This window comes from Cnephaeus nilssonii (assembly GCF_951640355.1).
Source record: "Cnephaeus nilssonii genome assembly, chromosome: 23".
Lineage (NCBI taxonomy): Eukaryota > Metazoa > Chordata > Mammalia > Chiroptera > Vespertilionidae > Cnephaeus > Cnephaeus nilssonii.
Window position 1 is genome coordinate 6,374,804 of NC_137094.1, and position 17,191 is coordinate 6,391,994.

The 17,191-nt window shown below is 43.2% G+C and overlaps 1 protein-coding gene across 1 annotated transcript in view; it reads left to right on the forward strand.

Moving 5' to 3' along the window:
• The first annotated feature begins 1,610 nt into the window (after nt 1–1,610).
• The window catches only part of ADSS2 (adenylosuccinate synthase 2), a 35,999-nt gene continuing 20,418 nt past the window's right edge, over nt 1,611–17,191 (forward strand). The window contains exons 1-3 of the mRNA XM_079763619.1: nt 1,611–1,897; nt 14,830–14,932; nt 15,941–16,009. Coding sequence (XP_079619745.1) covers nt 1,715–1,897; nt 14,830–14,932; nt 15,941–16,009 — 355 coding nt within the window. The 5' untranslated portion in view covers nt 1,611–1,714. The remainder of the gene's footprint in view (nt 1,898–14,829; nt 14,933–15,940; nt 16,010–17,191) is intronic.

A 17,191-nucleotide genomic window follows, 5' to 3' on the forward strand; every position in this document is an offset into this window, starting at 1 on the left:
CAGTGTTTACTGACTTAACAAATCTTAGAATAAAAATTATAAAATATGCTCTGGGAACCATTAGAGAATATGATTGCATACATATGATTTGGGACACACACACATATAATCTTTTAATTTATTTTATTTGGGAGACACTACATTTAATGTGATTCTATGCACACCTTTTCCCCAAAGCAACTTCATTTATTTATAAATATCTTTTTATTGATTTCAGAGAGGGAGAGGGAGAGAGAGAGAGATAGAAACATAAATGATGAGAAAGAATCATTGATCAGCTACCTCCTGCAAGCCCCACACTGAGGATCATTGAGCCCGCAACCCAGGCGTGTGTCCTAACCAGGAATCAAACCCTGACCTCCTGGTTCATAGGTCGATGCTCAACCCCTGAGCCACGCCTGCTGGGCACAGGCAACTTTATATCAGAATTCTATGTCATAGTTAATTTGTGTTGCAGGTGGAAGATAATCCGCAGGAGACATACTCTGGAATCTAGGGACACCTGAAACACTAATAGGAGTGGAATATACACAAAGGGGCTGGGCTGTGGACTCAGGCTGCTTAGATAGCAATTGAGCTCTCAGTAGAACAAGTTAACTTTTAAATCCTGTAAAATAAGGATAAGACAGTATTACCTACCTCGTAAGGTTGTAGGAATTAAAAGAGCTAAGTGCATCACAGTATCTGGCATATACTATCTGACATCGGTAATACACTCCTCCTCCCCGAGCCTGTGTTACTAAAGTGTAAAATGAGAAGGGCTAGGACCCTGCTTGATCCCCAGATTTTCAGGTCTAACATTCTCCACCTTACTGCTTTTCTTTTGAGTTGGCCCTATTCGCTCCCTGTTCCTATCTCTGTTCTTACCCCTAGTCCTTAATTTCCAATTCGAAAACTTTTCTTTCCCATTCCACCCCATTTGTATGATGAAATTCCGCCCTTTTTGTTCTGCACGCAATCTCATCCCTTAATAAAAACAAGTCATTAAAAAATAATTGGTTTCCCTCACTGTGCAACCCGCTTCAATGCCTGCCGCCTTCGGGCAGAAGTTCAAGGCCACAGTTGCTCTGGCATGAGGCACTGTGAGAGACTCAGGGGGTCGGGCGTGCCATAAATTAAAAAATATGAATAAATTAAAAAATAATTTAAAATTGAACGTTTTCAGAGACTGAAACCTATGCAAGGCAGGCACTCTGATACCAGACTACTACACTTCAGCTCGGAGCGTTGCATGCCGGGAGTTGTAGTCCGACGCTGGAGCACGCGCCTCCGTGCCCTCCAGTTTGAAAAGCTGGAGACAGCGAGGGGAGGCGGGGCGTTGAGGCTGGCGCGCGCTCTAAGCCCCGCCCCTGCCGCTTCCGTTCTCGGGTTTGCTGTGGGGGCGGGGGGGGGAATGGCGCGCCCGGCCCTGAAAGGGGCGTGGCTTCGGTTCCGGGTGGCGGCGGTTGCGGCCATCAGGGCCTCTCCCTCCAGGCGGGGCTGCCGCGGCCGGCCAGAGCGGGGCAGTCATGGTCCCCCCTTGAGCGGGCCGCGGCGGGGAGCGGGGTGGGGCCTGGCTGGAGGGGGCGGCCCGGCGGGGGCGGGGCCGGGGCCGGGGCGGGGCCGCCGCTGGCTGCCGCTTCCTCTGCATGTGGCTCCGGGCGGCAGAGCAGTTCCGTTCGCGCACTCCCCGCCGCCCGCCTCTCCCCCGGGCTCTCCTCGCGTCACCGGAGCCATGGCGTTGGCCGAGACCCACCCGGCAGCATCCTCCCTGCCCAACGGCGACTGCGGCCGCCCCAGGGCGCGGCCCGGAGGGAACCGGGTGACGGTGGTGCTCGGCGCGCAGTGGGGCGACGAAGGCAAAGGGAAGGTGGTGGATCTGCTGGCGCAGGACGCGGACATCGTGTGCCGCTGCCAGGTGAGGCGGCCGGGCTCCGAGACGGGGGGAAGCCGGGCCCGGGAGGTCGGGCCCAGAACCTGGATCCTCTCTCCAAAACCAGGTGTCACCTTGAGCTCCCCTCCTCTTGCTGTGAGCTGCGGGCGACCTGGAGAAATGGCGGGAGGTCAGAGACCCCTGACCTGGGGGGGGGGGGGGTCTTGGGTTGCGGGGTTTGGGGTGGCTCTGGAGGAAAATGCGGTTTGACGGGGGTGGGGGGGTGGGGAGCCGTCGAGAGATGCGCGATGCCAGGCGGGGGGAGCAGGTTTCGGGCTGGGGACCAGCTCTCAGCCCAGGACTGGGGGCCGGCGCGGGGATGGATGCGGGTTGGAGGAGCTGCCGCCCGAGGCCTGCTCCTGGCTCTCCCGGCGGAGGCACTGGCCGGCATCCTCCTTCCCATCACCCACCCACCCACCCACTCGGGAATCAGGTGGGAGTGGATTGTTCCGAAATGCCCCGGAATCCAGACCCACCATGGCCCCCACCTGCAGGGCCCCGAGCTAGCAGACCGTGGCCTCCTCGCGTCCACTTTGTTGACAGGGGAGCCGCCGCGGGGCTGTGGACGGGGTGATGGCCCCGTGGTTGGGCGCCGTCCTCTGGGTGTTAGTATGAAGGGGAGGTTGTTTTCACTTGTGGGTCCCCGAGGACGGAATCCCGGCTCTTTTCCGAGTGACGCAAGGAGATAACAGGATGTCAGCGCTGGTATTTAGAAATATTGACATCGTTACACTGACATTGAAAGTGAACTTTGGGGAAATAGAACGGTCCTAATGCACTTCCTCCTGAGAGACACGTGGTTTTCGGTGTCAGCTTTCTTCCTATTTGTCGTTTGCTCCGAAGCAGCCTAGAGGCTAAGGCCTTTGTGAAGGCTCCTGTTACTATTACCACTTTCAAAATTCGGGAGAGTTGAGCAATAGCCCATTTCAAAACAAATGGTAATTGTTATGTTTGAAGTCTGTTTCGTTCGCAGAATATTTCTTCCTCATGAACATACATGGCACAGTATGATGATGCCATGTTGTATATGTTCTGACAAGTTAGTAGGCCCCCTTCCTTGATTGGAAGCTCTCCACCGAAAATTGAATAAATACCATGTGAGCATGCAGAAACAAGGAAGGAAAAAGCTAAATACAATCATTCTAACTTATCTGGTGGTTTTTGTTTTGTTTTGTGTGTTTTTAAAAATATGTATTTTTATTGATTTCAGATAGGAAGGGAGAGAGAGATAGAAACATCAATGATGAGAGGGAATCATTGATCAGCTGCCTCCTGCATGCCCCCTACTGGGGATCCAGCCTGCAACCCCGGGAATCGAACCTGGGACCCTTTAGTCTGCAGGTTGACACTCTATCCCCTGAGCCAAACTAGCTAGGGCTGTTTTGTGTTGTTTTTTTTTTTTTGCATGCAGAAATCCACCCTGGCTGTTCCTCAGCTAAGATAGTTGCCCAGCTGGCTCTTAGTATTCTCGCTAGCACCACCATCACCTCTCCTTCCGTTCTGCTCCTCCAGCCCTCCGGCAACACATGTACCTTCTTACTAACACTCCCGAAGGTGTGTTGGCATTGAACTTCTGCCTCACGCTGCCTTGGAGTTGCTCCAGAGCCCAGCCTTCGCTTCCTTTTGTCTTCAGACCAGATCTGGCCATGCTGTTGGGAAAGAAGTATGGGGATACATACCTTGCTGGGTAGAAAGAGGGAGCCCGCCTGGCCTGTTTGCTCCTGCACGCACTCCTGGCCATCTTCCTATCTGGAAATAGTTGTGCTCAGGTTGAGCTACATTATGGAGCTGGAAAGAAGGTTTTGGGAGTGGTATCATTATAACCTTTATTAGAGAAGATCTCCCGTTTTAATAGTAGCATTAGTTTGTAGATGGGTTACGGTGAAAGTAGGCTTGAAGGAGGTCCTAGACCAGTCTGCTCTGCTGTCCTGGGAAGGTCTGGAGGGAAGTGATTGACAAGGAGCCAAGTGTGGCTTTCCAATGTGAGCTGCAGTCAGAGGAGAAACAGGTGAGCTGACTTGTTAGGCAGGCTTGCCTCACTTGTAAACTTTTGACTTACTACCTTCCTTCTATAAACCTCAAATCTTTATATTCTTACAGTGTCTTTTAAGAGCTCATATGTTGAGCTTGGATTGCCTTGTTTGATGATTCAAGTTTTGTGGATTGTTGAAAATATGTACTTTGTTAGAATTTAATATTTTTGTGTGTGATATTCATCCCATAAACTCAACTTTTGTACAGATTGTTTCTTCAGAAGAGGTATGTACATAATGTATCCATGTCTCAACAATGGAACCATAAAATAAGGAATTTCTTTCAATATAAAATACAGTTTGTAAAAGAAGAACTGGCCCAGCCAGTGTGGCTCAGTGGTTGAGCATTGATCTGTGAACCAGGTCATGGTTCAGTTCCCAGTCAGGGCACAAGCCTGGGTTGTGGGCTCCATCCCTAGTGGCGGGGTGTGCAGGAGGCAGCCCGTTCGTCAGTGATTCTCATCATTAATGTTTTTATCTCTCTCTCCTTTTCTGAAATCAATAAAAATATATTTTAAAAAAACTATGTTTTTCTTTTTGGAAAGAATAGATGCAAAGCCAGTGGCATTTTTATCACCATAGCACTTAAGGCCTGTATTTCAGATGCAGGATTTATAAGGAATTGTTTATAACTTGGTAGATACTCTTGATATATGCACCCCTATGTTCATTGCAGCATTACGCACAGTGGCCAGGGGTCCTTCCCTAGGTGTTGGGATAAAGAAGATGTGGTCCGTCTATACTGTGGAATACTACTCAGCCATAAGAAAAGATGAAATACTTCCATTTGTGACAACATGATGGACCTTGAGAATATTATGCTAAGTGAAATAAGTCAGAAAAAGCTAAGAACCATACGATTTCACTCAAATGTGGGACATCAAACTGAAACTCATAGGCAGACAGACAACAGCATGGTGATGACTGAGGGGGAGGGGTGGGGAGGTGGTAAAGGGTAAAGGGGGCCAAATACTAGTATATGGTGACAGAAGATGATTTGACTTTGGGTGGTAGGGGAAAAAGCTGAAAAGGGCAGAGATTGCGTCTACATGGAGCATATACACTGAGTGGCCAGATTATGATGATCTCTGAACGCATAATAATCTGGCCACTCAGTGTATATCCTTCCTATATAATAAAAGGCTAATATGCAAATTGTCCCTTCGACCAGCAGGCAGGCCCGCCAGCCGCCTATGTCCCCTCCCCCTGGCCAGACTGGCCGGACCCCACCCATACTGAGTGGCCAGATTATTATGTGTTCAGACATCATAATAATCTGGCCACTAAGTGTAGTCTAGTGCAGTGGTCACCAACTGGTGGTCCGTGGACCACTGGTGGTCCGTGAGGTCCGAAAGGTTGGCAACTGCTGGTCTAGTGGACAACTTACGGAAACCAGTATTGCCAGGGTGGGCATGGAGAAGGTTGCTACTGCAGGTTTTCCCAAGGGTCAAAGTAAGGGAATAGGACGGCCTCTTTCTGGCGGCACAAAAGTAGTTTTGTTAGGAAGCTTATTACCGCTGCTCCACCTAAGTAGACTATACCATAATTCCTTCATGTTGTGTAGAAACCACAGAGAAAATTTTAACTATTGTAGTTCATACCAGGCCTTAAGCAAGGGCTTGTTTATTGTTTTTGGAGAAAGCAAGCTTCGTAGTCCTGGATACATCATGTCCTGGACAGACATGACGTTGCCTGTGATCAGGATCAGCCGGAACATTTTTCCCTTTGTGTTTCCCCCCAGGGCTAAAAAGTTAATATAAAGGGAAAATATTAACTAAAATTAATTATAAAGGGACAGTGTATCCTGTCACTTGGTTATATAAAAAAGCTTGCCATAAACAAACACTCAATGGAAAAACTGTTAATTTGTAGCTAGAGGCTAGTAGGCTGAAGGCTCTGAAACCAGCTATTAAAAGGTGGTAACTGAGTAGAAAAGACATACCAGCAGCAAACAGACTTTCTCCTGGAAATACGCAGAACAATTGAAAAAGAGAACAACTTAAGTGTTATTGAGTGCCTTGACTGGCTACTGCTAAAATGACTTTCCCAAACCCCGGCCCATTATTTCGGAGATGGTAGAGAATTAGCATTTAAGGAAAACCATTCTTCCAGGTTTATAATTGCTATTTCTGTGTCTCCTATCAGGGTTGCCTTTTATACACATAGTTTATAGTATTTCCCAAGTACATAAGGGTATACCAGTTGTTGTTTTTGTATACTTGGTTAAAACTTGCTTTCTTGGATTACTGTGCCTTCCCTACTAGGATGTACTTTTCTCAAAAAGAAGACTTGTTTCCTGTTTGTTTTCTTCCAGGGCACCCAGTACTGTGTGAGGCAGAGAGGAAGTAAACACTCAACATTTGTTGGGTGACTGGATCACCCCAATCATTAGTTTCACCCTGTCCTGTAAATTATTATTATTATTTTTTTATTAAATATATATTTTATTGATTTTTTACAGAGAGGAAGAGAGAGGAATAGAGAGTTAGAAACATCGATGATAGAGAAACATCGATCAGCTGCCTTTTGCACATCCCCTACTGGGGATGTGCCCGCAACCAAGGTACATGCCCTTGACCGGAATCGAACCTGGGACCCTTGAGTCCGCAGGCGGACGCTCTATCCACTGAGCCAAACCGGTTTCGGCGTGTAAATTATTTTAACACTCCCTGGACAATCTCACTGACTATTAGAATGAGTTTAAGGTGGAATCACCAGCATTTTTTGGATGAACTTAGTATTTGAACAAGTATTTTTTTACATGGTACCATTATGTTCAAAGGCTTTAATAGTTTATATTAAAGTCTCCTCTCTTATATCAATGAGAAAATAGGTAACTGATACTTCTTTCTAGAGTATTTTCCTCAGCGTATACCAGTTGAATGCTGTGCAATTCTAGTAAATAGTTTTTCTCTGCTGAGGGCAGAAGACCTTCAAGTTTGGTCAATGTGGATGTTCTAAGTTGTTTGCTATTTAAGCCTATTTTAATATACCATCATGTCTACTTTAAAAAAATTAAACACACACACACACACACACACACACACACACACACATATCTTTATTGATTTCAGAGAGGAAAGGAGAGGGAGAGAGAGATAGAAACATCAGTGATGAGAGAGAATCACTGATTGGCTGCCTCCTGCACGTCCCCTACTGGGATCAAGCCCGAAACCCAGGCATGTGCCCTTGACTGGAATTGAACCCGGGACCCTTCAGTCCACAGGCTGAAGCTCTAGCCACTGAGCCAAACCAGCTAGGGCCATCTCTACTTTTAAGGCATAACATTTTAAATTGTATGGGATCATCTCAGTGGTGTCTAACCAATATTATTTGTTTTTTAAATTTTGGTGGGAATGGGTGGGTTACTTGGATAGTTTCAAGTATCTCTAGGAAAAACTGTTGCCTAGAACAAATCTAGAATGAACTGGTAAACTGATAGATACTTAATAGCTTACTCACTGTAACTGGATACAAAGGTAGTTGTATTACCCTTTGGGGACTATGTCAGATTTTGACACTAAATATTAGAGTGGATGTAATACAAACACTAAATATCAGTGTGGATTGTTAGAATTTATCAGTGGGAAAAGGGACATTGAGGTATTCAGTATTGCCTGGTCAAGGCAATTGAAAAGAACAGCAAATGGAGGACAGTTCCCATGACTATGCTGGCTTCAAGATGGGATGGTACTTTACATTGAACCAACCTTTAATTATATTTAATTCAGTGTGATACAATTCTCCTTTCAAAATTTTTAAAATGGGGTTTTTGTCTCTTATCAAACTTTTAAAAACCTTTTTAAAGGATTTTATTTGTGAGAGAAAACTTTTTTGATTGACACTTATATTCATAAATGGAATGAGTAGGTGAGTTTTTATCAAGCATTTACAAAGTTGCACGGCACCATTGGTTTAGGCAGTTGTTGGTTGTATGTCTGATCCTCCTACCCATGACCTTGATCATCTCTGACCCTGGTTCAGTAAGTGTTTAAATCAGTTTGGTACCTAGAGTCTCAAGCTTCTTAATTAGGATCTTAAGGTGCCTCTTTCCACTTTCATTGTGAGAAATGGTTTTATAATGGTAATTTAAGGCCTAGCATACAGGTACCTGCGAATTTTACCACGTGTGACATTTGCCTGTGTATGTAACTGTGAGGTGAAGGAGATAGCCGCAGCCTTTAAAAGATAATGAGCAGTGCACTTGGATGTCTTTGCTGAAAAGAAATTCAGATACCCTGTGTTTGTTTTCCTATCTAGTGTGTCTGGTTACTGTTGAATAGTTTAATTTGATCAACTTACTGGTAGTAACTTAATCTGCTCTACTTTGAAATCAAAAGCTAATTGCAATTATATGAATGTTTTCACAAAAGAGAAGTCATCCTTAGAATTACTTTGTTGCTGTGGGTTGACAAGTCTTTTAGCTTTGGCAACAGTGAAATGTTTAATCTGAAAGAGACACAGGTCTTACAGTTTTTACTAAGAAAGCAGCTCAGTGACTCGAAAGATGGTTGGGTTCCCAGGAAGCTTGAAGACTAGGCACGAAATAGGAACCTTTTTTTGGTTGCTGGAGTAGTTCAAAGGCATGGGGTTTGAGGCATTGCTGCTCTCTGTTATGATCCACAGTGGTTTATAGGACAAACTCTGACTTCTTTTTTTTATGTCCACTATTGGAGGCCCAATGCACAAAATTCGTGCAAGAGTAGGCCTTCCTTCCCTCCGGCAGGCACCTGGGACCAGTCTTCCCTCCCAGGCTTGACTTCATCCGGAAGGTCGTCTGGAAGGATGTCCGGTCTAATTAGCATATTACGCTTTTATTATTATAGATATATATTTTATAGTATATGTGCTGTCGAAGCAAGTACCAACATTGGATATATTTTATTGCCCTTTGGATTGCATGTTCCTTTTTAAAAAAATATTCTTTCAGTTTTATTTTGTATTGGTTTCAGGTGTACAGCTTAGTACTTAGATAATTGTATACATTACATAGTGTTACCCTTGATATTTCTAGTATTCCAACTGGCACCAGACATAGTGATTGCGGTATTGTTTGTTGACTGTGTTTCCTATACTTTACGCACATCCCCATGACTATTTTGTAACTACCAATTTGTGTTTCTTTTTTATTATTATTATTTTTTTAAATATATATTTTATTGATTTTTTTACAGAGAGGAAGGGAGAGGGATAGAGAGTTAGAAACATCAGTGAGAGAGATAGAGAGGAAGTCAGTTGGGGAGTGATTTGGGGAGGAGAAAGACCTAATAGCAAACTAATTTAAGGATTAGGAGGCACTTTTGCAGACTAAGGTTATTTCATTCCTTTCCAAACTTTTTTTTTTTTTTTTTTTTAAATCTCCCCTGGACCTTTGGAGCTTCTTAGTTAGAAACTTCACATAACAACACTTCTGGATCTCAACTTCTGTTCCGCAGTTGGGCTTGACAACCTCTGGTTCTTTGGAGCCATCAAAATTAATTCCAAAAACACTGTCTTCTGACTTCTGTAAGCTTCAAATCAAATGGGGAAGCAAAAGCATGGCTGGGGACAGTACAGAAAGCACCCCTGTATTCTGCAGTACCATGAGTTTTGTTCTGAACAGCATAAGTGTTAAAGTTTAGAAGTTAATCATTTTTATATGTATTTATCTTTAGTGAAAGATGCGAACTTAAAGAGCCAGCTGTCTACATACTCTGTCGAAATGAGTTTGTTTTGTCAGTCATTTGGATTTTTTGTTTGCAAACAATGGAAAGAGCCGGGTCTTAAGCAAAATGGGGTTTGTCTGAAAGAAGAGTGGGATGGCCCCGCCTCAGAGTAGCCCCAAAGGCAGCTCTGGGGTCAAAGGTCGGGACTGGCAGCCTTTCTCTTGAGGATGTGCCCTTAGGTGACTGGCGTCTCTAACTCCTAAGTGCCTTCTTCTCTACTCAAATCAAATGCCCAAGAGAGCGGAGCTGGATTGGCCCCGGCTGGGGTCAGGTTTCCCTGCTGGATCTAATGGCTCGGCCAGAGGGGTGATTTGCAAAGTAAGAGTAAAGGTGGGAAAAAGGGGGACTGAACCTCAGAGCCATTGAGGCCCTCCTTGTATAACAGTTAACTGAACATTTTCTGTGTTGTTTTTAAATTTAGTTAAATCATAGAAAACACAGCCTTGATTAAAAAAGTGTTTGTTAAATGCTACATGAGGGACTGGGATCATAGTGCTTTGGGAATTTAGCAAAGCAGCAAGAGATAGTTACAAGTAACTATTAGTATGAATATATGATTAAGTACTATATCTGGGGCTTGATTCACCACGTTTGGCTTGGGGAAATTTTGGAATGCGTAAGGAATACTGCATCTCTGTTAAAAACAGAACAAAAAATACTGATCTCCTATCATTTACATAGTATTATGTGGCCAGTGCTAATTAAGGAGAATCGTTAGACATGATTAAATGAATATATCCTTGCTACATATGCCGGTGCACACTTCATAGAGCTGCCCGTATAAGAAGCAGTTCCATCACAAACGTGGGAACGTACATGCAGTTCAGAGCAGCTGCCCTTGTAATTCTTGGTGGGCTTGTTACCTGATAATATATGTAGATTCCCTTGTCAGGAGCTCCTGTGAGCAGCTCACACTCAGCTCCTGTGTAGATCCCTTGTCAGGAGCTCCTGTGAGCAGCTCACACTCAGCTCCTGTGTAGATACCTTGTCAGGAGCTCCTGTGAGCAGCTCACACTCGGCTCCTGTGTAGATCCCTTGTCAGGAGCTCCTGTGAGCAGCTCACACTCAGCTCCTGTGTAGATACCTTGTCAGGAGCTCCTGTGAGCAGCTCACACTCGGCTCCTGTGTAGATACCTTGTCAGGAGCTCCTGTGAGCAGCTCACACTCGGCTCCTGTGTAGATACCTTGTCAGGAGCTCCTGTGAGCAGCTCACACTCGGCTCCTGTGTAGATACCTTGTCAGGAGCTCCTGTGAGCAGCTCACACTCAGCTCCTGTGTAGATACCTTGTCAGGAGCTCCTGTGAGCAGCTCACACTCAGCTCCTCTGAGCACCTTTTCTGCACAGCCTGTGCCTCATGCTTAGAAGCTACCACACCCACCGTCCCCATAGGGCTCTGTGACCACGGAGACTTATCTGACCAGCCCAACACTTTCTCCCCTAGCTCCTTACTAGGATAATCGGGTAAATGTAACCACATTTTCATACTCAAGCAGAATTTGAATGAGATTAAGACTCTATAGTTATTCTTAATAAGACATGGGTTATTGAAAACTGTTGGTTAATGTTTGAGTGAGCAAGCTGTTAATTAAAATGTGATTTCAAGCCGTGTGCAGCTGAACTTTTCCAGCCTAAACCGTCACCTGTAAACTTGGGAGAACTTAAAGAATTAAACCAGTTTATCCCTCTAAAGTCATCTGTCACACCAATCCCAACCTCCTCAAACACACATTTCAGCCATCATCTCTCCACTATGGTTGTTGCCATCAGTACTGCCTGTTTTTGTACAATATTATCTCAGAGAGTAGGTTTTGGTTGTGCAACAAGACCACTGTGCACCACCGAATTAGTCACTGTTTCACCAAATGATTGTATTAATATCTGTAAAAATGATTTGTGTAAAGTAGTAGGCTTACTTTTAAGGTCTACTCCAAAAATTATAGAGTAGTTTGTTTTTTATATGAAGCAAATGATAGGTTATTTAAAAAGCTAGTTTTAATTTAAATAATAATGCTTCATTGATTGTCTCAAAGTTACTAATACTTTATAACAATTTAGTAAGCATTTATTAAATTTAGTGATTTATAGTAATTTAGAATTAAATAATTGTAATAGCAAATTAGCATTTTTCTGGGCTCTAAAGAAAAACTGAACAGACCAATATGTCCTTTTGGTATGTAATACTTGTTTTAGGAGTCTTCTATCAGTATTGGTGATAAACTTACACAAGTGTGAAATAATAAAGTATGTACTGGGAAGTGTATTGTAACATTATTCAAAATGACAAAAGATTGCAAACAACCCGAATGCCTCTGTTATGAGACAAATTTAATGAATTATGTGTCCATATAAAAAGGAATACAGTACAGTGCAGCTGTTAAAAGAATGAGACTGCCGGGGTGATATCCAGCATTTAGAAAGGTTCAGGAATCTGGAGAAGGCGCTGCGGCGTAAATTAATAAAGAGACTAGAAATATAAATTTGTAATCCATGGGGGAGCCAGAGGAACTTAGCTGTAGGAACCAAGTTCCCTGAGTCTCTGGACCCCTCGCTCTTTATTAACACAAATTGCCCTAAGCTAAGCAGGTATACATATCAAAGGCTAAGGTTTAGTATACAGAGGCATTGTCAGTTTTGGGGGAACTGCGTTCAGCTGTTCAGGTGTTTGGCCAGCAGGAGGCAATAACATGTAGATTAAAATGCCCTCAGCTGTCTGGTAACAGGCAATAATATATGCAGATCTTCAGGTTGGGGAATTGCCTTCGGCCATTCCAGTAGGCAATAATATGTATTCAGCCCTGCTGAAGCCTCAAGGTTCCATCAACCTTTTGATGAAACTTCTTGCATTTATTACCTGCTGGAATTAGCCTCTAGCATGAGATAGTTCTGTTTGCAAAGTTATGGAATTAGCTCTAAGATTGCTCTAAAAAAAAGCAAGCTGCCCAGGTGTATATAGTTTGCTCACATTTGTAAACATGGAATAAAACAATCTTCTTCTATATATATAAAAGGCTAATATGCAAAGTGGTCCCTTGTGAGTTCGACAGGGAGAGCAGGAGTTTGATAGCTTGCTATGACATGCGCTGACCACCAGGGGGGCGGTGTGGAACATGGCGGGCCACCAGCGGCAGCAGCGGGGCGCTGAGGGAGTAAGGGAAGGAGGAGACGATGAGGCAGGGAGGGAAGAGGTGGGGGGAACTGCATGGTGGCGGTGCGTGGGCAACGAGGGAAGGAGGAGGTGGGGAACCTGATGGGCCCTGAACGCCAGCCAAGCGTAGGGACCCTACCTGTGCACGCATTTCGTGCACCGGGCCTCTAGTACGTAAATATGGTTGTATATGCAAAATTACCTCTGGGAGGACACAAAACCTGTGGTACCTGGTTGCCTTGTCCAGGGAACCAGGGCAGGGTCGGGTTGGAATACTGCTCATCCTCTGTGCCTTTGTATCCTATGCAGATGTTTCCTATTAAAAATAAATAGTAAGAAGTATTCACCTGTGCCCTTGGTGGTATCCAGTGCAGGAGGTATTGCTTAACACTCCTGCTTCTGTCTTCCTGTGTCTTGCCTCCCACCTGTCATCTTGTAGACTATAGGTCACCACTGTCAAGTCGTTTGTTTGTTTTTAAACATACATGACACACAGTAGCCTTCAAACAGGGATTCTTTGCTTTGTACAGTGCAAAACAGTGTAAATGGGCATTTGCTTTTTTTGAAGGACCATTTTTCTGAATTCATGATTGGTAAGGATTTAGTAAAATGTAAATAACATTCATTTTGGCAAAAATTGTCTTGCGATCAAGTTAGACTAGTCATTCTCTGGAGATACTATTTTGATGGGTATTTTTAAAAATGTCCCACGAAAATGTCAAACTTTTTGTTGCAAATATATTCCTAGTATGTGGTTTACTTTAGAATTAAAAAAAAATTGTATAGAAGTTTAAAACTAATTAATTGATTTGTGTTTTCTCCCATTTTTAAACTTAGAAATTAGAAAATGTATCTGGTCACTTAATATTGTCTGCTTTGTGCCTAATTTTTATCATTTGACTTCAAATTTTGCTTTAATTGTCTGTTTAGTCTTGAGCTTCACAGAGGGGAAATTTCACCCTGGGTTGGCAGTATGATTCCCAGCTTTAGAGAGTCTTTGACCTAGTGTATTGCGTTATCCAGAGATGAGTAGATCCCAGGGATCTGTTACTAACCAAACTCACAAGACTGATTTATAAATTTAAAAGTTTGAGTCTCAGGATAGCCAATATTTGAGGTAGTTACTTGGGAGATTTGCTAGTTGATAAGTCCATGTAAGAATACAAATGTCAGGTTAGGAAATTGTTTGACACTCTTAAGACCATGGGAATTATATGAATACTAGAGGCCTGGTGCACAAATTTTGTGCACTCGGAGGGGCAGGGGCTCCTCAGCCAGGCCTGTGCCCTCTCGGCAGTCCGGGAGCCCTCGGGGGATATCCGACTGACAGCTTAGGCCCGTTCCCCACAGTGAGTGGGCCTAAGCCTCAAGTGAGTGGGCCTAAGCCGTCAGTCGGACATCCTTAGTGCTGCTGGGAGGTGGGAGAGGCTCCCGCCACCACTGCTGTGCTTGCCAGCTGTGAGCCCGGCTTCTGGCTGAGCAGTGCTCCTCCTTTGGAAGTGCACTGACCACCAGGGGGCAGCTCCTGCATTGAGCATCTGCCCCCTGGTGGTCAGTGCATGTCATAGTGACCGGTCATTCTGCCGTTTGGTCGATTTGTATATTAGCCTTTTATTATATAGGATTTATATCAAGTGAGGCTAACTGGATGGATTACCCTTTTCTATTTTAGGGATTTTTATTTTGGAATATCATGGATAATTAATTAGATTACTACGTGTCCTACATAGTGAGTGCCCAAAACAATAAAAACGAATTGTCCCCTGTGGTCTTTTCTTTTCTTTTTAAATCTTTTTAGAGGGCATGTCTTACCATCTTCCAGAAACCTGAATTCTCCAGTTTTCAGAAGTGAGGAATGGAGAGAGGATAGTGAAACTATTATAAAGCCTCCAAAGAATTAGTATTTGTGACAAATGCTTGGGTTTCCTTAAGTGATAGTGACATTTTAGCAGGAAATCATTAATTACCTTTGGAAGGAGACATATTACTTGTCATATTTATTGTCAGGTTCAATTTCCCATCATATGTTTCAGGGAGGAAATAATGCCGGCCACACAGTTGTTGTAGATTCCGTGGAGTATGATTTTCATCTTTTACCCAGTGGAATAATTAATCCAAATGTTACTGCATTCATTGGTAAGTATAGAATGAATCCCTTGAGAATTTCCCCCCCTAATTCCTAATAGTGTTCATTTTTCATTATCAAACTGATTTCATCCTTCATTAATTAAATGATTAATCTTGACCTTGGTATCTTCCGGAACAGGGGTCTTCAAACTTTTTAAACAGGGGGCCAGTTCACTGTCCCTCAGACCGTTGGAAGGCCAGACTATAGTTTGAAAAAAACTATCAACAAATTCCTATGCACACTGCACATATCTTATTTTGAAGTAAAAAAACAAAATGGCAAAAACACCCGCATGTGTGTGGCCCGCGGGCCGTAGTTTGAGGACGCCTGTTCTGGAAATATACCTAATTTTGGCTATTTTACAATTCCTTTTAGATCTTTTAGCACTAATACTTTTTGAAATGATTGCTTTGCACTTAACTGTGTTCATTGGTAATCTTAATTCTATAAAGAACTACTAGGTCATGTGATCATTTTTTCAAACATGACACAATAAGGCAAACAAGTCTATGTTTTATAAATTGATTCTGAGCCCTTAGAACATATAGTGCAATCTGGTATGTTCTAGTTTTTTATTTTTAAAAATGCTAATTACAACCCACTAAATTGATGTTATTAACAGTAATAGTGTGATTCCCAATTTGAAAGACATTGATCTAGAGTCTACTGTGATTTGGTTTAATTTGCCTAAAGCTACATAACTAGTTTCTTTCAAAATAACAGTTTCACTTTGTTTCAAAGAAATTGTAAATTATATTGAGTGTAATTTTAGTGTTTTTTTATTCTGTGTTTATGTTCTTTTGTGTACTTACATTATACTACTGTCTAAAACTTGGAACCATTTCTGTGATAACACTTTGATAAATCAGAATGTCCTGTAAAGTCAAGTCCCTCAATGTCCTATGTTCTAGATAAAGGGTAATTGTAGATGTCTCTATTTTAATATCATTATGTATTTCTATATTAATAAAGTATAGATGTTTAAGGTTGGGATTAATTTGTTTGTTTTCCTTTAGGAAATGGTGTGGTAATTCATCTACCGGGATTATTTGAGGAAGCAGAAAAAAATGTTAAAAAAGGAAAAGGTATGAAAGAATGAGTCTGCCTTGTTTAGTAACCAGTTAGTATTATTATTATTTTTGGTAAAATTTTATTCGGATCTCATGCCAGCCACTTAACATTTATTTATTTTTATTTTTTATATTTTTAAAATATATTTTTGTTGATTTCAGAGAGGAAGGGAGAGGGAAAGAGGAGAGAGAGAAACATCAATGATGAGAGAGAATCACTGATTGGCTTCCTCCTGCACACCCCACACTGGGGCTTGAACCTGCAACCTGGGCATATGGCCTGACCAGGAATTGAACCGTGATCTCCTGGTTCATAGGTCAATGCTCAACCACTGAGCCATGCCGGCTAAGCCAGGCACTTCACATTTTTGTCTTATACTTTAAAATTGCAGGTTATTGAGGACAAGTTGTTTAATGTCAGTCGTTAAAATTTTATCAATTCTAATCCGTATTTAATCAAAAGACAAACATAATAAGGTCATTGTGTAAGTCTTGGTTATTTTACAAATTAAACTTTATCTTTAGGGAGCTAAAACTACTTACTGTATCTTGTTGGCAAAGCTCTAGGAAATTTATGAGTTCATCTTGTCGTTTATACTCAGGTTAGCATATCCTTCTGCACAAACCAGAGATGAGTTTAGGGCAGTGAGGGAGCCACCGAAGGGCACTGCGCACACTGCCGGCCTTGTTTCCTGACTTGGAGCTTCGTGGTTGCCACCACCCAGGGGTAAAGGATGGCTGTCAGGTCCCTCCCTCCAAATGAGAGAAATGCTCCTCTGTGCTATGGATCTGTCTATCTCCTTGAAAAAATCTTGATTTCCTGCCTTTCCTAATCCCTTTTGGACTTTTAGAAGTCAACTTGACTACCTTGCTAGGGTTTGAGGAATTTGGCAATGCAAATAATACACAATTGAGGGAAATCATTAGTGAGTTTCTCTTTCGCTTGGCTCGAATTTAAAATACCCAGTTCTACTACATCACTCCAGTTCATTGTTCAGGCTTAAAAGTAACAGTCTGTCCTCCAGTGTTTCAGACAACTCAGTCTGGCTCCGCAGAACCCTGTCTCGCTGCCCTCCCTGCGGTGTTAGCCTTTGTATTGGGGCCAGCTCTTTAATTGGCCAGCCTGAGGTTCCCGTGCTGCGCTCTGCTTGCCTCCGTCCTCTGAAAGCTTCGCCCTACTTTCTTTTCCCTCTGGCC